At 44.7% G+C, this 27,709-nt stretch overlaps 3 protein-coding genes and 1 pseudogene across 6 annotated transcripts in view; 2 read left to right on the forward strand and 2 right to left on the reverse strand.

Annotated features, from left to right (window-relative positions):
- LOC146868591 (ER degradation-enhancing alpha-mannosidase-like protein 3) overlaps positions 1 to 18,781 on the reverse strand; it is a 276,166-nt gene extending 257,385 nt beyond the window's left edge. Inside the window, exon 1 of one of the 3 annotated variants that reach the window (XM_085611786.1) lies at positions 18,672 to 18,781. Coding sequence is in view for 1 of the 3 variants with exons in the window: in XM_085611769.1 (XP_085467895.1) it covers positions 16,742 to 16,989 (248 nt within the window). In the remaining 2 variants the exon portion in view is untranslated. Of the gene's footprint in view, positions 1 to 16,741; positions 17,969 to 18,671 lie in introns of those variants that run through there. The other 2 variants (XM_085611769.1, XM_085611776.1) reach the window with 2 other exon arrangements.
- LOC146868592 (uncharacterized) overlaps positions 1 to 27,709 on the reverse strand; it is an 895,771-nt gene that overhangs the window by 56,046 nt on the left and 812,016 nt on the right. The gene's annotated exons all lie outside the window — the stretch shown is intronic.
- Positions 6,372 to 27,709, forward strand: part of SLC31A2 (solute carrier family 31 member 2) — a 183,002-nt gene continuing 161,664 nt past the window's right edge. The window contains exon 1 of the mRNA XM_085611812.1: positions 6,372 to 6,408. The gene's annotated coding sequence lies outside the window, so the exon portion shown is untranslated. The remainder of the gene's footprint in view (positions 6,409 to 27,709) is intronic.
- LOC146868594 (exportin-5 pseudogene) lies at positions 18,543 to 23,863 on the forward strand (annotated as a pseudogene). Its single transcript, XR_014963061.1, has one exon. The product of XR_014963061.1 is annotated as an exportin-5 pseudogene (transcript).

The raw sequence follows: 27,709 nt of genomic DNA on the forward strand, positions 1-27,709 counted from the left end.
TACGAAATATGTTATTGCGATGTTATCACAAAGTTCGTGTTGTGTATTATTGTTACTGAAAGACGTGGTGGTTTGTGCACAGCTCTACAGCAAGTAAAGCATTGCAGGAAGCAGGCGATGTCTATATGGAGTCATCCAGAGGGCCGCTGACACTCGATACGCAAAAGCCAAGTTAACGATCAGGGAGGAATGCAGCTTAAATGCACTGAGAGTGGAAACTTGGGAAAAACAAAGGGTAAATAAACAAGCGCAGTCGCAAAATCCAAGATAACGATCGGGGAGGAATGCAGCTGGCACAATGCGTGTCCCTGCTTGCTCCCGAGATCCCTAGGCCATGGGAGTGAAAGTTTTGAGGAAAGGCGGACATGCACCTGTCTTTGGCCATTTGCGTGCTTTCATTATTGAAAGCAACAGGCAAAGGCCAATGAGATGTGTGGGAGGAGGCAGACCCACACAGAGAAGTCTCTTGGAAGTCTGAAGTGATTCCAAGAGGCCCTCTACTAGAACAGCCCATGCGTGCTGCGCTAGGCGAGACCTAAAAACATATATGGCTGGTTCCCCCAAGCTCCGGAGACCCAGAGGAACCAAGCAGGGGGTCAAGACTTGGCAGAGATATGATCCTCTGTAATGGAGGGAATTACCATGTTTTGAAACCAATTGGTAAAAACACTGACAACTGTCATGTTTGGCTTTTTCTATTAGCTAAAAAAAAAAATAAAAAAAAAAAAAAAAAAATTAAAAACATATGTGATGTACCTAAATTGAAATCTACCCCAGCTTGGTAGTAGACTCACTCTATTAGTGATGTTTACCCTGTTCTTGTATATCCAAAGTATCTTTATTCATGAACATGAACCCTCTCCCGCCTCGGTGTCATGCCTCATCATTGGGTTCTGCTACATGCTAGGCATGTAACTGCAAAACCCTAGCAGCCGCCCCAATAAGGGGCTCTTTAGTGGAGATGTTTTTACTACCCGTGTTGTTTGATAGTGCATCGGTGTAGATAGTCGGTATAGTGTGAAAAAGGCAATCAAAATTGTCAAGAGATCTGCTTAAGAGAGAAATTTTAATGAAGAAATCTGAGGCAAAAATATATGCTGAGTATCAATTGAATGTTAGGAATCCTGAGGGAAGTCCCTCTTCCGCTGCCTACATGTGGAGAAGTGTGGCTCAATGATTAGAGCGGCAGACCCTGATGCAGAGGTCTAGCCCGGGTCCAGGGTTCAATTCCCCGCCTCGGCGGGTCTTGGGCTCAAAAATTCCACGGACCTGATAATTCTCGCCTCTGTGCCTATTCCAATCATGGAGTCCCACTCTGCAACTCTTGGCAATAGCTTGCTTAATCTCCACAACGGCCCCCACAACGCTAAGGATGCCTGGCCTCCACCTTGGGGGTGCCCAGGAGTGGACGCCTCACTGGGAAAGCCAGGATGGGTTCCACAGCGGTATTCATACAAGCGCCTTGAGACCCTTGCGGGTGAGTAGTGCGCTATACAAGTATCAAATTTACATTTTACATGTTTCTCACCTATGTGCCCAGAATAGTCATTCACGGTATCACAAGGCCTAATCATGTAATCCTACTAATTGAGATAATTCCCTAAATAGAAGATTACACCATACTATGTAAATCAATGTGATTGAATAATCACAATCGGGTTCTCTCGCGTGCCCCCAAATGTGTTGACCCCCTTAAATAAACCAATTAGGTCCCCTTCGGAACCGGAAAAATACAGCACCAAATTACTGGAGTACGATGGAGCAGGTGAACCCACAGATGAACTGAACTGGGCACTACTATTCCATGAAAGTTGAAAAACTGAAAATACCTTCAAATGTTTTGTTATTGTTTTGGAAAGCAATTGGATATTGATGCAGGTTGACAGCTCAGTTCATGATGATAATGGGGGAATTGAATGGGCCTAGGTCACAGAGAAAGAATGTTACTGGGAAAATACAATGGTAAATCTGAAGACTATATATATATGAGCAGAGGAGACAAATCAATACTGGTCTTAGCAAGGGTGTGACATAGCTGGTTGTATGCTAAACAAGAATTGGTCTACTTCCTTAAGGTCACCAACTATTAATGCTGGTGTTTAATTATTTCGGTATTTTGCACACCACAACCTGTCACAATCCAGACACTTAATGTGCTTCATACACCAGCAGAGTATAAGGGGTACCTGACAGCTGTTCATTCCCTTCAGGCCTCTGTTATATACTGATCTGAAGAGGTTTTAATCAGTCTTCTAATGTGCAGATGTTCTGGAGAAGACCACAAACATGGCAAACACAATAGGTATCTGTTACTCTTCAGTCAAAAGGCAGCAAATGCAGCATTAAAAAAATGCTAAATTACAGAATGAGAATATAAACATTTTCCACCAGTCAAACTTAAATAAATAAGTATTAAACTACTAGAAATGGGCAAGCCACTGAAAGCTTAAGCCAGGTCCGAGCTTCAAGTCTGACTCCGCTCACAGTCCTGTTGGAACCTCAAGCCCATAACGAGCCAAGTTTTCAAGGGGGTTCTACCTGCCACCATCTCTCTAACCAACCAGAATGTGGCATTACAGCCAGAGGAGAGAATTTGCAACTGGGGAACCAGGTGTGAGTCTCTGTGTGGGCTCAACGTCTTGTCATTCTGGGCAAATGACTTAATATAACTGTGTCTATAAACAACGAATGTGATCTTGAATAATGTAACCAGTGCTCATGTAATGTGCTCCAATACCTTCGAGTCAAGTTGTGTCACATAAAAACTGCACAAAGAGGTCAAAACAAAGCTTCAACATAAGGAAAGACAAAAAAGATACACATTTAATAATAATAATACTGGAGTTTGTATAGCGTAAACAGCTACCTCAATGACAGGTGTCCCAGCGCCCTAGTAGCAAGTAACGCATGCAGGAAGTTTGGGTACTGGGACCAGACCTAGTCATTGCTAAAAATCCATGTCTTCAACGCTTTTCTAAAACAGGTCTCTGTGTTAGCTTGGCAGAGGTACCCAGGCAGGGCATTCCACATTTTGGCTGTTCTTGCTGAGAATGCCCTACCACCCAGACGGGCTTTCGCAAAGCACGGAACACAGAGCAGATTCTGAGAATTTGACCGCAGAGACCGATTTTGCTTATAACAGCAGAGTCTTTGTTTGAAGTAGCTGGGACATTTTCCCTTAAGAGCCCAATAGGCCAGAGTCAAGGCTTTGAATTCTATTCTTTTAGCTACTGGGAGCCAGTGTAGCTCCTGTAGGTGCGGAGAGACATGATGCTGAGAGGGAATACGTCTAATCAGTCTTGCAGCCGCATTCTGCACCGTCTGCAGACGTCTAATCGTATATTTAGGCAGGCCGAGATATAAGCCGTTTGCGTAGTCCAGCCTGGATGTCACAGTGGCATGGACTACGGATTTGCGGCAGTCTTCTGGCAACAAATGTAGAAATTTACAGAGGTTTTTAAAATTTGCAAAAACACCTAGCGGAGACCTGTTGGATTTGGGCTGAGAAAGAGAGGTCAGCCTCTCATCTTACCCCCATATTTTTGATACTAGAGCTGGGAGAAGGCAGAGGGCCCATTTCTGATGGCCACCACAGATCTGGAGCAGGCACTGGGCCCTTCCCAAAAAACAGCACCTCTGTTTTTCCCGCATTGAGCTTTAGTTTGTTTATATTCATCCAGAGGGCTATGTCTTGCAAACAACCTTTAAAATTCTTAAAAGTCTCTGCCGTCTGCTCTTGAAAAGAGAAAACCAACTGGGTATCGTCAGCGAAAGAGATTGCCTTCACATCCCAGTTGGCAATCAAAGAAAAGAGTGGGGCTAAGTGCAAATTGAAATGTAAAGGGCTCAGCGCAGAGCCCTGAGGGACGCCACACCATAGAGGTTTAGGTTTTGATGCAAAAGGCCTTAAGGCGATTCTTTGGGTATGGCCGCTAAGATATGATTTCAGCCAGGTCAACAGCTTCCCCCCTAAACCTCTATCTTTTAATCTCTGAACCAGCAGGGCATGGTCGACAGTGTCGAATGCTGCAGACAGATCCAGAAGCACCATCTCACGGACTCTGCCACCTCAAGGAGGGCAGTCTCCGTGCTGAAGCCCGCCCGGAAGTCAGATTGTGTATCATGCAGGGCGGCATTACACTCAAAGTTGGACAGTTGACGCTGGACCAACTTCTCTAGCATTTTTCCTGGAGCGGGCAGCAGAGGGATTGGCCTGAGATTGTTGGAGTCTCCCGGGTCACCAGTAGGTTTCTTTCTCAAAGGGAGAAGAGTAGCATGCTTCCACTTGTCGGGAAAGACGCCAGTTTCAAGGGATGCGTTCCAGACATGAGCTAGCGTATCAGTAAGAGAGTGAGATAGCATTTTCCAGAGTTTAGAGGGGCATGGGTCATCAGGGGCACCTGATCTACATTTTTGAATTTCAGCCATTGCATCCTGATGCTAAATAGGTAGAAACTTTGTAAACAAAGGAACCTCTGCACCTCCCAGTGGTGTGTCCGGGTTCTCTGTTGCCTTGGGTGCTGAAAAGGAGTCATAGACCTTTAGGATTTTATTACCAAAAAAGCTAGAAATGTCTTCACACAGAGCTGGAGAGGGTTGCACTTCAGTCTCTATTGCTTTTGGCTTATAAAAGGTCTTTACTACCTTAAACACTTCTTTACTGGAGTGATCTGCCTTGTGGATACAGGAGACAATGTAGTTTCTCCTGGCAGTTTTTAGCGACTTATGTAAATCTTTCAGAGCATTTTTATAGATTACTTTAGCTTGGTCACAATAGTTTATTCTCCACAAGAGTTCTAGTCTTTTGCACCTCCTCTTTTCTTCTCTGAGTGAGTCAGAGAACCATGGGGCCGATGGGGAAAGTCTACGAAATTTCACCAGTCTGGCTGGGGCAACGGCCTCCACAGCCGCGGAGATCCACTGATTAATTGCAAGAGCATCTGCATTGGGGTCTGAGGATAGAGAGGGGAGATTGTTCTGTAAAATAGGACCTAGTGCTGCTGCAGTCAGAGTTTTCCAATTTATTTTTATGGTGGAGCGCTTGCCTCTGGCCTGGCCGGAATTGGTCAGCATAACCGAGAAAGGAATCAGATAGTGATCCGACCAAACCAGGGGACAGGGTGTCTCCATAACCATTGAAGAGATGTTAGAGAAGACTAGATCCAGAGTGTAGCCTGCTTTGTGCGTAGGAGCAGATACCATTTGCATTAGATTGGCACCTGCCAAGGAGGAAATCAGCTGAACTGCTTGAGAGCATTTGGGGTCGTTCACATGTAAATTAAAGTCGCCAAGGGCCATGAAGTTGGCATAAGCTACCTGTTAAAAGCAAAACGACAATCATGAACATTGCCTGCGCCAACTTGTCTGGTGGAAATTTCTATGTGCACATAAGCTACAGTCATTTTAATCTACCACAGCCATTTTGTACTCTGTTGGTCACCTTTGTTTCACCCTGCCCTTACTAGCATCCCTCTGACCAACCTGGTATGTGTGCTGGGGGCTATAAACTCTATTGCCACAACAAACCTCCGCGCCAATTGCTGCCACAAACTCGTTTTTCCTCTCATCTCTGTTTACAGGCAAACTTTTGGACACTCTACCCCTCACTGCACCTAGTTACACAAACAGGTTCCAAACACCAAACAGACTCTTGCAACATGATTTATTGCACTGTAAACAGCAAGACTTGTTTTTACCAACAATGGGACCTGTTTTTATCAACAGAACGGACTCTTAGATCTGGCCGGTCTCACATGTTTTAGACCCTGAAGCAAGGTCCAGCTGCAAGATAAGATTGTCTGTTTGGCCTGGGTGGGAAGAGAATTACTGTTGGGCTTGTGTGACAACCTGCCCGGGGCGGGGACTCCAAGCTTGTGTAACCATGTTGATGAAACAAATGCATTGTGTCAAACCTGTATAAAAGGAAGAGCCAAAGGAGTTAACTGCAGAACACCTCCCTCAGACATCCCGGTGTCTGCAGTCGACGTGCTCTCCTCATGAGAAATAAACCTTTTTCTTGTCTTTCAGTTTCCAGCGCTTGCCTCATTATTTTGATAGCGAACCCAACGTGAATTAGAGGTGGAACCCTGCACCGGGCAGCATTGAGGGTCTTAGAAGACTCGCTGCCTTTCACAAATTGGCGCCCAAACGTGAGGGCCCATCAGCGACTTGTGGGTCCGGTAGAGAGGTCCTAACGACGGAGTGAACGACTAAACGATTGGGGTATACCTGCCTGAGAAGACCCTCGTCTGTCTGCCGATCGACTGAACTTCACCGGTTCCGAACGGACCTCTCTCGAGTGACCTGCGGTCCTGACTAGGACCTTAGAGGAACGCCACATTGATTGTTGGAGTGAGAGGACAACCAGGCGCTGGAAGGGGAAGACGAAGAACTGTCCATGCAGTCCGGGTAAGGTCGTGAAAAAACGACTTAAATTGATTGATTGAATAGTTTGATTGAAATACTAGTATTCTTTTTTTATTGAGTTATTTGAGACATTCCCTGCTTGCAAACAATGAAGAATAGGAATATTCTCTCTCTTTGCAGACAGCGAAGGACAGATAGTGCAGACTTTTTGTCTAAATTAATTGAGATATTCATTTTGACCGATAAATACATCATGCCTGTTTTCTCTAGATTGTTTGTTTGTAATTGTTTTGGACCGGACCGTTTGTTAGAGGTCAGTCAGCTGGCGCCGCCGGAAGGCACCCCTAACAAGGACATGTACGTAAAGTATGTATTAGCCACCGTAGCTTATAGCAAACTATGGCATAAATACACTAGGAAGGACCGGGTAAATCAGTGGCCACTGACGGGATCTTTCGATCCCGCTAAAATAGAAACGTTAGAATTAGCTCTCCACAAAAAAAAAAACTAGACCAACTATGTTTGACAGTTTTGGTTAATGGCGAAAAGAGACAGCTCAAAGAAAGAAAAGAGACGTAGCTAGACAAGATAAAGAAACGCGAAAATCAGCTTACCAAGCCTATAAAAAGTTAGAAGAAAAACTAAAAGAAAAAGAAATCAATAAAAAGGAACAGGAAGCAAAAATGTCAGGTCAATGCCCTGTTAGAACGCCCTCAACTCTTTACCCCGAGTTAACGGCAAAACAAAGGGTAGATGATGATTTATTGTTAGGTCCCCCAATCATATACATGCCACCTCCTTACGCCCCTACTCATCACGTAATACAATGCCAGGACCCCCAAAGTATAGCCGGAGGTTGCACGATTGCCTCAGGCTCCACCGCTTCTGCTCCCACCGAGTCACCCACAACAAATGCCTCATCAAAGGATACAGTAGTAGAGGTAAGATCAAAAGAAAAAGGAGCGCCCAGGGTCCCGCTATTAAGTACAAATGAGCGAGCAGGCATTGATAAAATAGTTAAATCCCTCATAGATAGGAAGGAGAAAGAAGATTATGTAACTAGCATATGCAACTCCTATGTTGAAAATCACAAGCGATACTTTATTGTACGTCTCTATTACCAAACTCTTACTGCATATGAAGAGAAATACCAAGATGTAGGGCCCGAGCGACTAGTAGCTCTCTATAGGAAAGTAGACACCAGAGATGAAGGCGACAACGATGTTACAGAACTCTTTTCATCCACACTGGAAGTTTTCCGTCACCTTGTGGAACAAGGACGGATACATAAGGACAGGACATCTAAGATAGCAGGACCCCCGGTGGAAAAACCAGATAGCATGATACCGATAAAAAAAAGCTGCCCCTTATTGGGTACCTCCTAGAGAACAAGGGACTCATGACGATATGAACCATCAAGACGCTAGAGGAAGGGTGGTCTACAATTGGGTGTATCAGCCATGGGACAGACAGGACATTTTGACGTTCCGTAAATCTTTACCGGATTTACGAAAAAACCTCACCACCTTTTACACCGAGCTAGGTACCGCTCTGGGATCAACAATAATGACACTTGCCGACATACACTTGTTCTTCGGGTTATGTTTGCCAGCAGATGTGTGGAAACAGATTAGGAAAATACCGAACTGCTTGGTCATACCTGGGAACAACTAAACACACTAGATAAACAGCGGAACCCTGGTCAAAAACCGGTTAAAGCAATATTGGACCTCCCTGACAAAATAGTGCAAAAAGTGAAAACGCAGATCCCAGAGAAAAAGATAGACTGGTCCATAGTAACCGCGTCCCGCCAGAAACCACAAGAGGATGTCTCAGAGTATTTCTCCAGTTCTCCGATTACAGTGGACAAGACATGTCCACCGCAACCAGACACCACTTATTTGTGCAGAACTACGTCAAAGGACTACTGCCAAATGTATCCCAGAAATTACAAGCCAGCGAAAGTAGATGGGCAGCAACTAAACCGGCGGCCATTCTCCAAATGGCCAGTACTATGAGCATCAGAGAAACGAAAATGACAGGGCTACAGAAAGGAAAAAAAAGGACTTGAAGGAAAGGGTGATGATAGCACAACTCCAGGGGGCGAATACAGGAAGGGAGTAATATAGGGGAGGATACCAGCAGAATACCCCTAGAGTACAGCCACCTAGAAACAATTCATAGACATCATATGTGGGACGCCAAGACCTAGGACAGGATCAATGTGCATTTTGCAAAGAATATGGACACTGGAAAACCTAATGCCCGGCTTTGTTAGGAGCTGGTAGGGGCAGGGGGGGCGAGGGAAATAGCAAGTGGACAGAGAGGAAGAGGACGTAGGAGAGGGTACGCGAGTGAAGCAAACGAGGAGTGAACGCATTTGACCATCCCAAACAGAATCAGTACCAACAGACAGATTATGACAATATGTACGACTTTGCATAGGACAGCCAGGGGCAAGGGAGGGATCCAGTCGAGCTCTATGTTGATCAGCAAGGCCCTTATGTTACCACTGAGGTCCTGGGCACAAAGTCGCCATTTTTGCTAGACACGGGAGCAACACGTAGTGCACTATCCAAACGACTGATTCCAAGGGCACCCTTGTCAAGCTCACATGTGACCTCAATAGGATTTGACGGTACGCCCACCACCAACCCTTTGTCCCGACCGATGCCTTTTAACCTTGACAACAATAGCGTCGAAACGACATTCCTCCTCTCTTCTCACACCCCAGACACCATTATGGGTCTCGACCTTTTGAAACACTTCCATGCGACTATCAGATGCTCACCAGACGGAGTGTGTGTCATCCTGTATGACAACCCTCAGCGCCATATAGAGAACCCTTCTCAGCACATGTTTCCCATCTCCGAGACGGACGCATCCCTACTGGACACTTTCCCATCACACTTATGTGCTAAAGCGGATTCAGACGTAGGACGAATGATGATTGACCCAGTACACGTAACAATACGACAGGACGCAACCCTACCGAAAGTACTGCAGTACAAAATATCGCCAGAGGGTGAGAAGGCACTGACAGAGATCATACACTCTTTGGTAGAGGCAGGGGTGGTAGAGGAAGTAGTGAGCAACGTTTGTAACAGTCCCATAATACCGATTGTAAAGAGACGGGGAGAGAGAGACGGAAAAGCCTACCGCTTCATCATTGACCTGTGGGAGATAAACAAAATCGTAGTGCCACAATACCCAGTAGTTTCCGACATCACGACAATTTTAACTTTAATCCCCTCCGCTGCCACCACCTTCACTGTAATTGACCTCAAAAACACATTCTTTTCCATACCTATACACGAGGACAGCCGCTATCTATTTGGATTCACCCTAAACTCCCGTTCGTACAGGTTTTGCAGAGCACCTCAGGGGTACACTGAGAGCCCAAGCATCTATAGCCAGGCGCTTAAGACAATTGGACGCCATACAATTGCCAGATGGAGTGGCACTAATACAATATGTAGACGACATCCTTCTAGCAGCAGACACCATACCAATAGCCGTCACAGCCACCATCAAATGACTCCATTTTCTTGCTGAGAATGGTCACAAGGTCTCCCGAAAGAAATTGCAGTTCTGTAAATCACAAGTGACCAATTTGGGTCACCTTTTGTCAAAAGAAGGGAGGAAACTCACGCCTGACAGGATCCAGACAATTCTAGACACCCCTGTCCCCAAAGATCGGAAGCAAGTCCGCTCTTTGATAGGCTTCACCTCATTTTGCCGACAGTGGTTACCGAACTTTAGCCTCATTGTCAAACCCCTTCTCTCCCTCCTGGTTAAAGACATCCCCTCGCCTCTCCCCTGGACCCCCGAATGCCAGTCAGCCTTTAAAGAACTACGCAATGCCCTTTGTTCAGCGCCTGTCCTAGGAACCCCAGATTACTCCAAACCATTCTTCCTCTACACGCACGAGAGGGAGGGATGTGCATTGTCTGTCCTAACACAATCAATTGGTCACAAACAACGCCCTTGTGCATATTTCTCTGCCACCCTCGATCCAGAAGCCAGAGCGCTGCCAGCGTGCCTTAGCGCTGTGGCAGCTGCAGCAGTATCGATACCCCAGAGCGAAGGAATAGTGCTCTCCAATCCAGTCACTGTTTTAGTACCCCATGCAGTCGACACACTACTAAACCAGACCAAAACCCAACACTTGACTAGCGCCTGACTGACAGGATACAAGTTGACCCTGCTAGCACCGCACATTACTCTAAAGCGATGCACCACCCTCAATCCAGCCACACTGTTACCCCTACCCGAAAATTATCCTAGCGTGACTCCACTACACGACTGTGTGACACTAACCGATGAACAAAGAGTAGAATCGATCTCAGAGACACCGCCTTTCTAGATGATGCTCTGCACAGCCCGAATCGTTCTGGAAAAAGCCTGTATTCCCCAACGTTCAGCCCAGGCTGCAGAACTCATTGCCCTCACACAAGCATGTATCCTAGCGACTGACACGACAGTTAACATATACACCGACAGCCAATATGCCTTCGGGGTGGTTCACCATTTTGGGATCTTATGGAAAGGCAGAGGGTTCCCGACTTCACACGGTACACCCATCCTGCATGGAGATTTAGTCTCTGCCTTGACGCAAGCAGTCCTCCTCCCCAAGAAGTTAGCAGTGATAAAATGCCAAGCACATAGGAAAGTGACTGATCTCATTGGACAGGGAAATGCACTAGCAGACGTTACTGCCCGAGCCATGGCAGGAGACAGAACTACGACACGAATGTATGTGACCAGGTCACAAGATGAACAATGGACTGATGCTAGGACCACTGTAAGGGGCATACAGACTACAGGCACACAAGACGAATTGACCGAGTGGGAAAAGGTGGAACTAAAAGACGAGGAAGATTGCTGGAGAACTAAAGACGGAAATAAATGCTGTTACCCAATGCCTACCTCATCCCCATATTGACCATGGCACATTTACCAGCACACATAGGCTCCACCCCCATGATTGAACTAATCACCAGAGTATGGCATAATGTCAAGATAACAGAATCTGCAAAATGCCTAGTACAACAATGTATAGTCTGCCTACAACACAACCCAGGGAAGGGGACAGTAGTACCACGGGGAGGATTTGGCGTCCCTGACCACCCATTTGAAATCCGTCAAATGGATTACATTCAACTAGAGAGATGCCACGGTCTAAAATATGTCCTAGTGGTTGTGTGTGCTTTTACCAAATGGGTGGAGGCATATCCCACCCGCGAGAATACCGCCTTAGCCAATGCAAAAGTATTGCTGAAAGAATTCTTCCCCCGATACGGCGTTTGCAGAATTTTATGGAGCGACAACGGCCCCCACTTCGTAGCCGAGGTGATACAGAACATACTCAGAGGGTTGGGGGTAAAACAAAAGTTCCATGCTGTCTTCCACCCCCAATCAGCAGACATGGTAGAGAGACACAATGCAACATTGAAGCTAAAACTAGCCAAAATAGTTGCCACGACCGGGTTGAAATGGCCCGATGCCCTTCCATTGGCATTGCTATCAATGCGCTCCACCCCAACCAAAGACAGACTGACCCCGTATGAGGTGGTCTTCGGCAGGCCTATGAACATTTGGGCGGCACCAAGACCCACCTCCATTAACGATGTCCCGGACATATTAATGTCGGATTATTTGCATAAATTGACAAACAAGCTAACAATTATCCACCAACAGGTGCAGCAAGCCTTGCCTGACGTATCCGGGGGCCCGGGACATGAAATAAAGCCAGGCGACCATGTAGTGATTCGCAACTTCCAAAAAACGAAGAATCTGGAGCCTAGGTGGACGGGCCCCTGGCAAGTCCCGATCACCACCCGAACTGCCCTCCGAGTGGAAGGAAAACAAAACTGGCTGCACGTTCATCATTGCAAGCGAGTCCCTCCAACCCTGGCAACCTGTGAAGGGGTGGAGGTGCAAGAGGAAGTACTCGCGAAGAACCGACCAGCTCCGAGTTGCTACCCACAAGAAGACACCCTCGAACTATCAGAATTTCCCGACCGCACGGTGCCATCCAAGAAAGGGTACAACCTAAGATCGATGAAGGAGGGAGCTCCAACGACCAGGCCACTAACTGAGTCAAGGTCTCAGATCGGTAGCACAGTCAAACAACGCTACCAGGAAAGCGCCAGACAAAAGTCTGTGGTCCTACCAGTTGTTGAGCTCGTCGAAGATGATGGAAGTAACTGAACACCTGCAAAGCCACCGCAAAGACACCAAGACTGCTAACCTGCACAGCACAAAGACACTTGTAGCCGCATTTCTCACCTGTCTCCTGCTAATGGTCGCACTCTGGATCATTGAAGAGAATGCACCTGCATACAGAACATTGTTACCCACCATGCAACCAATCACCAAGAAAGAACACTACCTGGTATCACTACCGCCACATCTCCGAGAACGACGCAAAGAATTCTGGAATAATTCTTTCGTGCAGATGTTGCACCAGCACAATCTTGCCACCAATGCTACCAACTGTTGGGTCTGTGGGCTGTTACCACATACGACTGAACATTCCATCCCTTTCATCGCTTCGCCCTTTTCTATTCACGGATCTTGCCTTGCCTGGATGATGCTCCTACAAGAAAGTTACAAAGACAATGCCACTTCCGACAAAACAATCGCCCAGTTCTACAACGAGTTCTGGCGAAACAAAACAGGAAGGGCAGCCGCCCCTTCTGCCCTCACACCTTCAATGCGACATTCCCGATGAATGTCCCCTCCAAAGAACGAGTGGAAATGCAAGTGTTCAATAATCCTAACAGAGCCACATTTTCCTACCTGAAGAAAAGAACTGCTGCAACACTGACTGTAGCCCTATATGTGGTGAACGTCTCTGGCCTTGTATGCATTGAAGGACGTGGGACTAAGAATGTGGGTCACAGCACCTGTAGCATTGTAAGGACTTTGAACACTGCCAACCCTCCAGCGCTTGTTGCATCACCCAATATGTACTTTGTGGAACCAAAGCCTACACCTGGCTCCCAAGAAACTGGAGGGGCACGTGCTACATCGCCTTTGTTTTTCCACCAACCTACACAGCCCGTGCAGAGCATCATCGAGAAAAGCGTTCTAAAGACACTGATCAAGCAGACTCTGCCTCATCACAGTTCCTCGACGCAGCAAAAGGGCTCATCCCGCTATGGGGTCCGATGGCAAACAGCCGAGCCTTCAGACATCTGTCCCAAGCGGTAGAGACCGCCCTAAACGTCACTGCTGGCATCCTCACCAACAACACTGCTGAGCTCCAAGCGGTCCGTCTGGTTACCCTGCAAAATCGCATTGTCCTGGACGTGGTACTGGCGGACCGTGGACGAGCATGCCGCATCATCGGTGCCAGCTGCTGTGAATACATTCTTGATAATTCACCTTCTGTCTATGAAGCAATCGAACATCTCCATAGACTGTCTTCAGAAATTCATCAGGGATCAGAGACTTGGACAATTGGAAGTTGGCTTTGGGGCATCTTGAAGGAGTGGGGTTGGAAATTATCAATGATTCTCTTGGTCCCAGTATTGACAATATGTGGTTGTTGTTTGGGTATACACTGTATACCACCTTTGTGTTCTCTTTGCATAACTACCTTGCACCCTAAGACTATGGACACTCAGCTAACAAAAATGAGAGTAATGTATGATCAAGAGATACAGGACATTATGGCGATCGAAATAGACTGACAAGCTGGCTAGGTATGTTCAAAGGGGCCACTGTTAAAAGCAAAATGACAATCATGAACATTGCCTGCGCCATCTTGTCTGGTGGAAATTTCTATGTGCACATAAGCTACAGTCATTTTAATCTATCACAGCCATTTTGTACTCTGTTGGTCACCTTTGTTTTACCCTGCCCTTACTAGCATTCCTCTGACCGACCTGGTATGTGTGCTGGGGGCTATAAACTCTATTGCCACAACAAACCTCAGCGCCACAAACTCGTTTTTCCTCTCATCTCTGTTTACAGGCAAACCTTTGGACACTCTACCCCTCACTACACCTAGTTACACAAACAGGTTCCAAACACCAAAAAGACTCTTGCAACATGATTTATTGAACTGTAAACAGCAAGACTTGTTTTTACCAACAATGGGACCTGTTTTTATCAACAGAACGGACTCTTAGATCTGGCCGGTCTCACATGTTTTAAACCCTGAAGCAAGGTCCAGCTGCAAGATAAGATTGTCTGTTTGGCCTGGGTGGGAAGAGAATTACTGTTGGGCTTTTGTGACAACCTGACCGGGGCAGGGACTCCAAGCTTGTGTAACCATGTTGATGAAACAAATGCATTGTGTCAAACCTGTATAAAAGGAAGAGCCAAAGGAATTAACTGCAGAACACCTCCCTCAGACATCCCGGTGTCTGCAGTTGACGTGATCTCCTCATGAGAAATAAACCTTTTTCTTGTCTTCCAGTTTCCAGCGCTTGCCTCATTATTTTGATAGCGAACCCAACGTGAATTAGAGGTGGAACCCTGCACCAGGCAGCATTGAGGGTCTTAGAAGACTCGCTGCCTTTCACATACCGATTTTGGAGCAATGTGGTTACAGAGATCCGGACAGATGTTTGCTACACAATCAGGTGGTTTGTAGATGAGAGTGCCCGCAAAGGATGAAGAGGGATTGATTTGGAGGCAGAAGTTAAGGCCTTCAATGCCTTGTATATAGAGTGGGGCGGAGGAGACTAACTCCCATGAATCTTTGAAAATAATAGCCACCCCACCCCCTCTTTTACTGACTGATTTGTAAAAGTGAAGGCTGAAAACCTGGAGAAATTGTGGCTTTCAAACAAATTGTGTGATGTTAAGCAAATATTTTATTTCACCAAAACTACCTATTCTTCATTATCCAGTATGAAAGTAAATATGTGGGTTGAAAAAAACAGTTGTACAAAACCCTATTGTGTGTTATTTAATAGACTATAACGTTGCTCTATAAATATGTGTGCCACATACACGGTTTACATGACAACTGTCTCGGCTCGTAGTTCACTAATGGTTCATATTTAAAAAATTATCACTTTTAATAAGTAATTCTCAGTGCAGTGCTATATCGTGATGTATTAATGTCAAAGCTTCTACATGTTAAATACACTTTTTTGAATTCTCAAGCAACATTTTCAGGGCTCGGTTTGTGTACAGACTCCTAGTAGAGGTGCGCGAGCTAAGTAATTAACAGGGAGAGCCAAGCTAAAGGTCTGGCTCGGATCTTAGAGCCCATGTACAAGTCAAGCCATAAAAATGTTTGCTATGTGAATCATACAAACATAACGCAAAATATGGTAAAGTATTTTCAAAATTCAACAACATGCAGAAGCTTTGCCATTAATACGTTGCACTGAAAAGTACTTATTAAAAGTGATAGTTTTAAACATACACCATTAGTGAACTAAGAAGCAAGACAATTGTAATGTAAACCCTGTAGTGGGCCAGATTATTATGGAGCAACATTATAGCCTATTAAGTCACACACAATGGTATATTGGACATCTGGTATTCTGAACGCACATATTTGAAAGTACTTTTATACACGATAATGAAGAAAAAATGTTTTAGGGAAAACAAAATGTTTGTCTAAGATCACACAATCCAAGCAGGGAGGCTGCGATTTATTCAGGTTTTTCTGGTTTTACTTTGTACAAATCAGCCAATAAATGAGTACCTATTTTTCTGTCCTTAAGTTAAGGCTTTGTTTTTACCTCTTTGTCTTCTTTTATATAGCGTTAACTCAACCTGAAGGTGTTGTAGCGCTTTACATGAGCACCAGATACATGACAAAAGCCCACCATTCATTGTTTAAAGGCATGGGGAGATTGATTTGCCCACAATCACAGGATAGTGAGCCGACGCAGAGACTGGAACCTGGTTCCCCAGTTCCGAAGTCGAGAGCTAAGGCTGTAACACTACATCCTGGATACAGGGAGAATGGCAGACAGAAGCCACATGAAAACTCGGCTCCTTATGGGCTCAAGTTCCAACAGGACATTAAGCTATGGCAGAGCCAGGTTTCATGCTCAAGCTTTCAGTGACTCACCCCCCTTTAGCTCTAAGAGCTGAACCAGAACCATGGCTCAACTCTCCCTATTAATTTGTTGGCTCGTCCACCTCTATGAACTACTTGATATACACACCAGTAAGTAAAGGGTGGCAAGTTTTGTGTTGTTTTATGGCACCAAAGAAACTAACACAGCTGAAAAGATGTCCTTGGATACAGAATTTTACTGCAATACTTCTAATACTAGCATTTTGCTACGTGGAAGCAGTTATTTTACAAATTAAGCACTGGCAATCCCTATTCTTCTGCGGTCTATGTATCATTTTATATTCGGGCAAATATAGGAAATTCAGGTCTTTCGCTTACCTGAGCTTGTTTTTCTCTTCTGGTTCCATCACCTCGACACCTCTAACAGCACAAACCCAACTGCAGAACGCAATCAGGAACAGCAACATTGCCGGGCTCCAAGGCCAGCATGGTGTGGCACTTGGGGTACAGCTTCTCCTACCTACCACACTTACTAAAAAGGCTGACGTCAAACCCACCGGACCTACTCTCCAATAATCACGAGCATTCGGGCCATTGGCCCACTGGGTCACTACACTCCAGTCCATGGCAATACCCTAAAATGTGCACTCTGTAGTGTCTACTAATTCGGACCATGCTGTTACCATGCAGACCTATGACATCCCCTCCTACAGCTGTCAGAACATGCAAAATGTGCTATGGCTACAACAGACATGAAGAGCTCCTTTCCTGATGACTGTCCACAGAACATTTCTGCTACGAATGCCATTAAAAACAATAACGCAGCACTGTACGCCTGTTGTGGAGACTGGCTGTAGTACACTCCTGCCCTTGCCTTATAATCTAGCTCAACACTTCTTCTGTGTTTAGGTCTATCTTCTAACACCGACCCTGCAGTTTTTTAGAACCGGTCTTTATACTAAGTACAACATCTCTCCTGCCTCTTGGTTACTGGCTCCCTATCCATTGCCATTGACAATTAGAAATTACAAAGGTTCCACTGTTCGAAGAACTACAAACGTTTATTCGTCTGTTTTCTAATTCCAGTGGGGTACAGCGTCTGACTGGCGCTGTCACGCCTGTCCCGGTTTCCTTCCTTACACCTCTTGTTTTAAGACTTCCCTATCAGCAACCCTGCACTGAGACATTCCAATATGTCCATAGGGGTCTTTTTTACAATGGCTCGCAGCTGTCAGTGCCCCTTTCCCTTTGCACTAATTCTCCTATGCACTAATTCTCTCGTTCCAGCCAGCTTCTCCCTCTCCACCCTGAACCTCGCACATTCTGAATTTTCGTCTATGCTTTCTCCCACTACTTCCAGAAATACCTCTCGTTCCCTCTGAAATGAGCCTTCCAGAATCTATCTTGTTCTTTGAGGTATTTGCCGTGTAGTCTGCTTCCTGTCTCCCACTCTCAGCTATTAGTTCTTGCTCCCTTCGCCGAGCTCTGCCATCTCCTGCTGCTTTGCTCTCAGCTGTTTTCCTCAGCCTTCTGCTATGGATTGCTACTGCCTTTCTCCCCCTTCTTCCTATGCCGGGTCTAGCTGTTTTGTTAACCTCCATCTCCGCCCCTTGATTTTTTTTTCTCTCCCTTGTCTTCAGCTGTGGCCCGCCCCCTAGGACCAGGTTTACCTCTTTCCTTGGGTTGCCCTCAAGGGCAATGAAGTGCTCACTAAGGGGGGTCCATAGGAAGTTTCTTCACTATAGCCCAAGGTTGCCCAGAAATGTAATACAACATCATAAAATCCTAGATTATTTGCAGAAGTATATTTTGAAAGCAATCGAGCATTTCCGGATCTCATACTGCACGTATAGAAAACGGACAAAGATAAACTTCAAAAGTATTATCTCATAAGACCCCCAGGGGTACCTGCAATACAACTACCGCAATTATTTTAATTGTATTAGTAAATATAACTTATTTTAATCTGTGATGTTTAGTAGCAACTCGGTTATTTACCTGCTTCGTCTAACATCATAATTCCCGAAAATTAAGGAAATTATGTTCTTTGATGCCTCCGAGATACGCCAGGTGAAGCACCCCTGGGGTAACCACAAGAGAATACTCAGTAAACGTATGATGGCGGCCATCATGGAATGGGATCTTAAACATTTTCTAACGACTGGATTTGACAGAAACAGACATTTTTCCGGAAATTCCGGTTTGAAAAAGTGCAAAATAAATCGCCGTTCAGTTGAGGTAACTCATGCTCCTAGCAGTTTTGAGAGATGTCGGCCGCAGAAATAAAGTTCGTCTGTGATATGCTCACCGAAGCGGTGAAATTGATCATGGACCCGGCCACCAGCCTCCACCGGCGTGCCGAGGCCCAACAGTTCTGTGACGAGTTCAAAGATATTGCCGTGCTTCGTGTCCCATGCAGTTTGAAGTTGACTGCGAAAACAGAAAACACCCATGTGCGACATTATGCCCTTAAAGTGTTACAACATCACGTGAGTGCCGTCATGGTCGACGTTTCAACAAATGAGGGGATGCGCTTTAAGGACAGCGTTATGGGCTTGGTATTAAATGGGACAAAACATATTTTAGAAGAAGACGTCTGTATTAAAGAGGCTTTGGTGCGTGTTGTGGTGCAGTTAATTCGATGTAACTGGCCGAAGCGTTGGCAGTACCTATTGGCTGATCTGCGTGACCTATGCCAAAAACGGGGTTCACAGGCTGAGCTGGCTATGCTCATCTTGCTACGATTGGCCGAGGATGAGGGAACCGTAAAGAGTGTCAAGAAGATGAGTGGTTTAGGTCATGCCCTACACCTACGGATCCATGGCTTCTTGGAAGTGGTGCATTCTTTATTAAATAACAGTGTCCAGAACTATCAACTTTCGAAATCGGATCAGACCTCTACGTCCCAGCTTCAGGTGCACCGCCGCATAATAACAGCTGCCATCAATACTCTGGCACATTATGTTAAGTTGGCGCCTTTGGAATTGATCACCGCTAAGAACTTCCAGCTCTTGGATTCCCTGTGGTGCTTACTGAATGATAACGATCTGCAGCTGGAGGCAGCAGAGGGCCTGCTTGTTGTGGTGAATCACATTGGGAAAATCTGTGATAGCAAGCCACTCCTTGTCTTGTTCGAAAATGTTGTCATACCGTATATCTTCCCTTTCCCAGGAACAGCAACTGGGGAAGTGCTAACGGAGAGACGCTATTTATTCCTGAAAAAGCGGTGCCAACTCCTCTGTGCTTTTGGTGAGCAGCTCTGTCATACAATTAATTTTGAGGATGTGCCGCCTACCTTTGGTAAATATCTGGACTCTTTACTTGATTTCACAGTACGTAGCAGCCATTATTTACGTTACTTAACCCAGAGCACGTGGAAGAAACTTTTTAGCCACAAACACTTATCCCATAACCCTCTTTTGCTAACTGTGCTCCCAAGATATCTACTTGCCACAAGAACAAACTTGATGATGGTATGCTTCCCTTCCAAAAATTGTAGCCGTAGTTGTGAATATTCTCGCTTTGATTTTCTCACTGATGACGATTTTCATGTTTTTTTAAAATCTTTTCGAGAAGTGCAAAGGAAGGTGATTGGCTTGGCATGCCGTCTTGACCCGAATACTTGTTTCAGGATGGCTAGCAAGTTCCTTAAACACCAACTGTTGTCTCCAGTTGATTCTGTGTCCATAAATTCATTGACACAGGATGGCTTCTATTGCACCTCCACAGACTCCTATCATCAGTGGGAAGCAGTCTCATTCTTCATTAACATTATTGTTAAAAACCTGTCCAAAAATCTGCAGAAACGGAGACTACCAGTGAATGAAGGAATAGATCTGCTCCAACTTCTTCTGAGTTTTAAGACAAAATATCCTCTCATCTTGACTTGTGCTCCATTGAATATATGCACACTGCTGCCTTTACTTAACTTTAAAAATGAGTGGTTGCCTCGAGTTCTCAATAAGTTGCTTGAAGGTATTGAAGAGATCAAGGATCCAAAGTCTCATGCTCTGAAGAGTGGGAGAAGAGATGCCTGTTCTTGTGTAAAACTTATTTGTCGAGACAAAGCTCAGTTCCTTCTACCTTACTTTGAGATGCTGTTTAACCACATAAAGCAGTTGCTGTGTAATGAGCTTCTGCAGCTCACACAGATGGAAAAGAGCACACTTATTGAAGCCATGGTCATATTTATCAACCAATTCAAGGATTATCATTGTCAGAAAGTTTATTTGGAAGAGCTGATGGCCCCAGTCTCTTCATTCTGGCTGTCTAATGAGATGCAAAAGGTATTTGCTGACCCGGAAACACTGGTCTCATATGTGTGTGCCGATCTCCAGCTCACAAACACAGCTGTGGAAAGTGACCTGAATCTAAATAGTTCAGAAATAATCCATTGTGTTGCTACGATTCTTGGAGTGTTGCGGTGGTCTTGTTGTCCTGCTGATGTGGAAGCAGCTAAGACTGGAGGATTTGTTGTTGGTGTTCTGCCCAATGGGGAACCAATCTGCCGTAACCCATGCAGTGAACAGATTCTAAAACTACTTGACAATGTGTTTGTTCTTATAAAGACCCAAAATCTGCTTTATTTGCCAGAGGTAGTGTCCAAGATGGGTAAAAAATTAGCAGAGGTCCTAAGTATACCAGGCTTGGAGAATACGTCTAACCTAGACCTTCCACAACCTTTGCTGGACATTTATGACCCACCAGAATACAAAACTGCACTGGAAAGAATGCAGGGATTTTTCTGCACCTTGTATTCTTTCTGTTTCAGTATTTTAGGACATGGCACATTTTCCCTAAATCAGGATTTCTTCGGCATTAACAACCTTTCTACCCGTCTTCTTGAATCTGCCTTTGCAAACCTGGAAAACATTCCAGACTACAGGCTCATTTCCATGGTTCGTGACTTTTTGAAGCCTCTGGTGGACTCATGCCCTCCCGAATTCTATCAGACTCTTGTGTCTCCTATTATGAGGACTTTCTTACCATTCATCTACACAAGACTAACTCATGATTGGAGTACTATTGAGCAGAAGAACTTGAAAAAGAAAACTACATTTGAAAACCCAAAGTTGCTGACCGTTTTACCAAAGCAAGTCATGCTCGTGACTGAAGAAGCCATGGAGTTAATCATTCATTGCTGTGTGTCTTGCAACGATGAAAACACTGTCCTTGTTGATAATGCTATTGTAACTAACTTTCGGAGTGAATTGCCCATAATAAGAGATGGTTGTAATGTTGATGCAGATACTACTGCTGTCACAATTGAAACTGGTGATGTGTGCACTGTGCCCCATGAGGAGATTGAAACTGGTTATGTGTGCACTGTGCCCCCTGAGGAGATTGAGACTGGTGATGTGTGCACTGTGCCCCATGAGGAGATTGAAACTGGTGATGTGTGCACTGTGCCCCATGAAGAGATTGAAACTGGTGATGTGTGCACTGTGCCCCATGAGGAGATTGAGACTGGTGATGTGTGCACTGTGCCCCATGAGGAGATTGAAACTGGTGATGTGTGCACTGTGCCCCATGAAGAGATTGAAACTGGTGATGTGTGCACTGTGCCCCATGAGGAGGATGATGACTCTATTTGTGTTGCTGAATCAGATGATGATGATGACTGTGCATGCATTGATGATACACCTACCAATGTTTTATCTGCAGTGAATGATAACGCTTGCAGGGTATCAAATCAAAAGGCAGATACCAATGTTATTGCTGCGGAATCTAATGTTCCTGAAAAATCTGCAGTATGTTTCTTTTTGCCCAGTGTGAGTACAGTTTCCCCGACTGAATCCACTATCGTCATTTGCCGTTTGTTAGACGAGAATGCAGGTTCCAATTTCAGCGCTTCCGAATCTGATGAGGGTGAGGTAGCAGCGGAGCCACCTTCACTGCATCAGCCTACAAACACAAAGCACACAGACCTAACACCGCTGGGATTATGCTTGATGAAAAACGAGGACATTCGCTCTGCCATACTGAACACATCATTCTCGTCACTTTTGTGGAAACACTTAATTACCTACAAAGTAGTAATTCGTCTCTGCTGGCCTGTGCTCCTTTACTCTATTTTGGAGCCACTACACGCTGACTCTGTAGCATATTATTTTACAATGGTGCTGAAAGGATTACAAATCCACACAGTTGATAGTTTTAAGGGCTATGCTTTCGATCTACTGGCCTTCCAGATCTATAGATCTCTGCGTCCTGTTTACAGTGATTTGTATAAAATGATGAGGCAAATCCGCGGCATTAACTTGCATGACTTGGACAAGTTTGATCAGTGGATTCTGGATACGAAGGCTCAAAAACCAGACCACGAACTTATGCACTATTTCAAAGGCTTAATACAAGGGTGTACTCTGAAGCCATTTGGTAAACGGAATCGGATTAAGGGCCATATAAATATTCCTTTGCATCATTCCATGAAGTTAAGGAAACGCCTTCTTGCCTACATTAGGTCAAGGAACGGTAAACCTTTTACCAATTCAATCAGACGTAGATCTCTGTCATGAAGCAGACTAACTTCAATGAGACATTGAATATCCTCTTTACTCTGTCAGGCCTTTGCAAATGATTTCTCAGTGTCAATGGATTTATATTTAGTTTTGTAAGAATAGAAATTATTCTCTAAATTAAAATGTTCCGCAGATGGACATTACAAACGCTAGAACATGATTAATTTATTTTTTATTACATATTTTTTAATTCTGTTTTTCTCAACCTTCTTGAATGTTTTTGTGTTGATATGGAGAAGTAATGTATGCTGCGTTGAGGCTAAGGTAGAAACCTGTTCCCAAGTTGCAGGTTAGTTTTGGATTAACGTTTAATAAGTAAATTAATTGTTCTGTTGTAGGAATTGTTCTGTTGATGAAAAGTAGAAAGATTTGGATCCTTTCATCTTGAGTGCAACCACATAAACCAAGGTCATTTACTTAATTAAAAGGTGCATTATGATAAGTATATAAGTGCAGCTCAAAATACAGTTGCCTCATCTGTTGGGTTCTATGTTTTCTATGTAATGCTTCTCGTTTGGAGGTCGAGCAGTCTTATGATCATTATCACTTATTCAGTGGCTTGCTTTGTACATCCTGTGTTTCTCACCCCTAGAGCATAGGCTGTTTACTTGTGTATTTAGACAACTACTTTTTTCTTTTCGCTTAAACCTGCCTTCAGAGTGCATGTGCTTCTCTCCCCTCTGCTCTGTGCTCATGGCGAGACTGGCCATATCTGGGCTGCTTTGGGATTCCAGTCCGGCCCGATCTGTGTTGCTCGCTCGCACCCATGTGGTTCCCTCTCCCGTGCACTCTGTGTTTCTATCTCTTGTGTTTCTCTCTTCTCCTCATCTTCTTTCCATCATGTGTTTTTTCTCTGTCGCCCTCCACCCTTGTGTCCTTCTTTCCTCTCCCCAGTCCATGCAGTCACTTTTTGGGAGGAGGTCAGGCATCAAATTGCTTCTGGCCCTTCTGCTTTATAAATAAAAGTGCTTTCGTACTACTTCATTTTTATTTCTATTTTCTGATCCATCTGTGATTATTCAATAAATAAAATGGCACCAGTGTTGCATGCATGCTTTACGATAGTTGCGCACTCCTACAAAATGGCGCAGCGTCAACACACCTTTATTTTGGCCTTTTGTTTATGCTGTTCAACATCAGCACTTTTGGCAAAGCTGTACAGCATAAACTAAAGACAGTGGCAAAGCCATTAGAGGACAAAGGCGAGACCTATTTGCTTAGTCCATGCTTATTTCCTTTGTAGTGTTGTCAGTAGCACCAGTTATATCAAATTTTGGCCACTTCAGAGTGTTTTGATGTACTGAAAAGGTTGCAAATGTATAATTTCTAGTGCTGGGTTGGTATACAGTATTGAGTGTGGGCTAGTATCAGTAATACGTGTTGAAGCATTTTAAGGAAAGCAGGTTATTTGCAATGGTGAGTGGAGATTGTGCAGAGTACGTTTGGAGCAGGAAGCAGTTGGAGCCGGGAAACCTGGTATACTTAGTCGCTGTAAATCGCCCGTTTAAGCTCTCACTTAAAGACTTGCTAAAAAGTTCAGTATTCAGCAGGTTCCTTAGTAGTAGATAGTACAGCCGTGAGTGTATTTATGTTCTGAGGACATTATCAAGTTACACTCTTGGGTTTCTTCATTTTTCTAGCCATTCACATTTCGTCTGTCAAATATATGCACAGAATGGAGATTCTTCTTTGGAATGTACTGGGCAACCGTCTACATGGATTACGTTTTACTTCTGGAATGCCGGGTGCATGAAATGTAAACGTATTTTTGGCTTTTAAAGGGACACTGACTGTTTTGAAGGCAAACTTAAGGCATTAGCAGTATATCCTGTGGTTTGTAGGGAACACCTTGCTGTATTAAAGGAGACACAGCCATTCTGTTTTCTGGCCAGGGTGCTATATGCTCAGACTGTAGTAGTTTGCTAGGACTTCCTTAGTTTCTTCACCTCACCCTAACACGGCTGTGGTAGAACAGTCAACACTTAACCATGGGAGGTGGTGTAACATTTGCTACTATATACAATAAGAGCAACAGTTTCGGCCAATAAACATCGCTATCCAGTCAGAGGTACGTTTTTACTGACTGAAAAAATTGTTTAAATGGTGGGATCTAGAGGTTTCTAGCTCTGCTGGTTACCGAGATCCGACATCAACGAGTTGCACGAGATAACAAATATTGGATCTCTTATGAAAGTAATAGGCCCCATAGTGATCTGATGGAACCACTTGGGACCTCTAGGCAGCAGGTCTTTGGATAAAGCACTATTGCTAGTTATTTTTGGTAGACAATGCTCCAGTATTACTACAGGGAGACATAAATAGCACTGAGTGACAGACAGGCTCACTCAGTGTAACTGGATTACAGTCTTCGCAAATGTGCAGTGAATGTTTAGGTAGCAGAGTTCCTTCTGCTCTACAGTTGCAATGACAGAAACTAATGTTCAGGCAATGAAAATAACCTCCTTGAAATTACTTCATTTCCGTAACGTTTTTAATGCTTCTGGGCCAACTTACCAAACTGAATATGATAAGGATCTTTTTCAGTTAATATCACTGGGGACAGATTTTGTTAACACTTGAATTTGTGCAAGGGCTAAATGCTACCTAATGTTGATGCCATGATGAACGCAGGGCAATCATCCTCCTCCTGCTCACCAGCCATCTGAAGACCTACTTGCATCGCAGATTGTGGAGGCAAAGCCACAATCCCCAGGCTGAACACAACATGGCAAGAGGAGCGATGCAAGGACAAGAGGATCATAGGGGTAAAAGGTCATTGGCGCAGGTTGTCTATGCCTACCAGGATGTGGTACGGTGCTTGTGTGTTCACTTGCACTTTTAGCTAGTATAAACTGATTGCGATAAGTAATTTTTCATGATAGGGTTGTTTCTGATCTACAGACTAGCACGGCAGCACACGCTTAAGATAAGGTCTAGGGAGAATATCTTACTTTTAAGTTGCACTATGGGTAGTTCTGGAGAGGGAGCGGACAGAACAACACACTAATTTCTATGAAACGCTTGTCAATGGCATAGGTGTTGGGGATGTAGCACTTCAAAGAACTGCCTGTAAGTTGCTTCTTTTGAAATTTTAAACATCAGCCACTCGGTAGGAAGGGGTGGGTAAAGGTTGATTACCATAGCTTCCTTTCCCTAGAAAATTGACATTTGCGCAATTATTCGTTATATGTCATACATGATGCTGAGAGCTGCCCGAGGCAGGAGTACATGGATGGGATGCACATGGGAATCACAATGCTGCAAGTTTGTATACCCCCAGTAAGAAATTACATTCATGCCATAATCCAGTCTAATCGCATAAAGTAGGAGAGTGTAATATGGGCACTCCACAGATTTTACTCTGGGTGTGGAAACACGTAGAACATAGTGGCGGCACAGCGGTAAGTCAGTCTTTTCCGAGATATCCTCTTACATGTGCTCCTTAGCTGCCAGCAAGGGAACCTGGGACTGGCCTATGGGCAGAGCAACTAAGTCCTCAAAAGAACAATAAACACAAACACTTGGTAATAAGTCTTGCACACATGCATGCGATACCAATACATAACGGCTAATAACACTGTGCCCCTTTAAAAGAAGCAAACACTACAATTGATCATATTCATGCCACACACATTCTTTGAACCTTGTTAGATTCCAAATTTCACTTGTACTTTTTCCGAAATTCCTGACCCACATTTTCTTTCTTGGTTGTGTTCTCCATCCCTGTTCTTCAATTTAAAAGGGGATTCACATTTCAATATCATTTTTTACCAAACCTATGTTTTTTTTTAGCTTCAGTCCATTTTCCATGCACCCATTCATGTGAAGGATCACCTTTTTCAACTGAACCTTTAATTTATCATTATTTTGTTTTAATTACATTTTATTTCTTCATCCAGGAAAAAGTGTGATACTGCAATCCCTTTTGTCAATATTTCGAACTGAGAATTATGAGAGTCAAATGATAACAGCATAGTTTTTCCCTCTAGTAGTTTCCCTTAACCATGTTATTGGCTAAACAGTTTGCACGTTTTCATACATTACCTTGTTAGGTCTCGCTGAGGCCAGCGCATGCTCGAAGAGACATTTTGTATGTGGGAATTTCAAAGTGCTGCTGGCTGGCCTAACGCTTGCGTTCACGCGATCGTGAACGCGCGCAGCCGGCCGCCAGCAGCACTTTGAAAACTTGTGCGTCATCGCGATCACTTTCGGTTTCAGAGCGATCACGATGACGCACGCGCACACACAACTCCCGCTTCTCCCCCTCCCCCACCACATATGGCATCTCGCACGCGCGGCCAATGCTTGTTTTGTAAGTTCACATACCTCTCTGTGCATGCGCTGTATCCTGCCTCACCCCCATCAGGCTGTCAGTGCTGAGGAGCAGCCAAGCACTTTGATGCTGTAGGCGCGTAGGTTTTGTGTACTTCCAAGTCGGGCTGGGACTGGGCAGTCAATTGCTGTACTTCTTGGAGTGTCAGCATGTGCTCACTGCCTCGTCACCTGTGTAATGTACTTCATGTAGCGCAGGAGCAGGCACAACGCACACTCTGTGTATGATAGCGGGAACGAGGTTTGTGAACGCCCATCCCGTATCTATGTCCCAGTGATGAGACAATCGTCACCACTATTGCGTGCGTGTATGCGTAAGCAAGTAAGGGTCGGGTGGCACACTACAGCGCCAGCTTTGTTGTTCTTCGGCAGCAGGGACATACGTGTATCCTTGGTAAACATACAGTGTGTGAGGTGATAGCTTTGGACAATGCCCGCACACACATTTGTTTGATTACATCCTCAAGATACAAATGTTTCGTTTTTTTATCCA

This window comes from Triturus cristatus, chromosome 1_2 (assembly GCF_964204655.1).
Source record: "Triturus cristatus chromosome 1_2, aTriCri1.1, whole genome shotgun sequence".
NCBI classification, from domain to species: domain Eukaryota; kingdom Metazoa; phylum Chordata; class Amphibia; order Caudata; family Salamandridae; genus Triturus; species Triturus cristatus.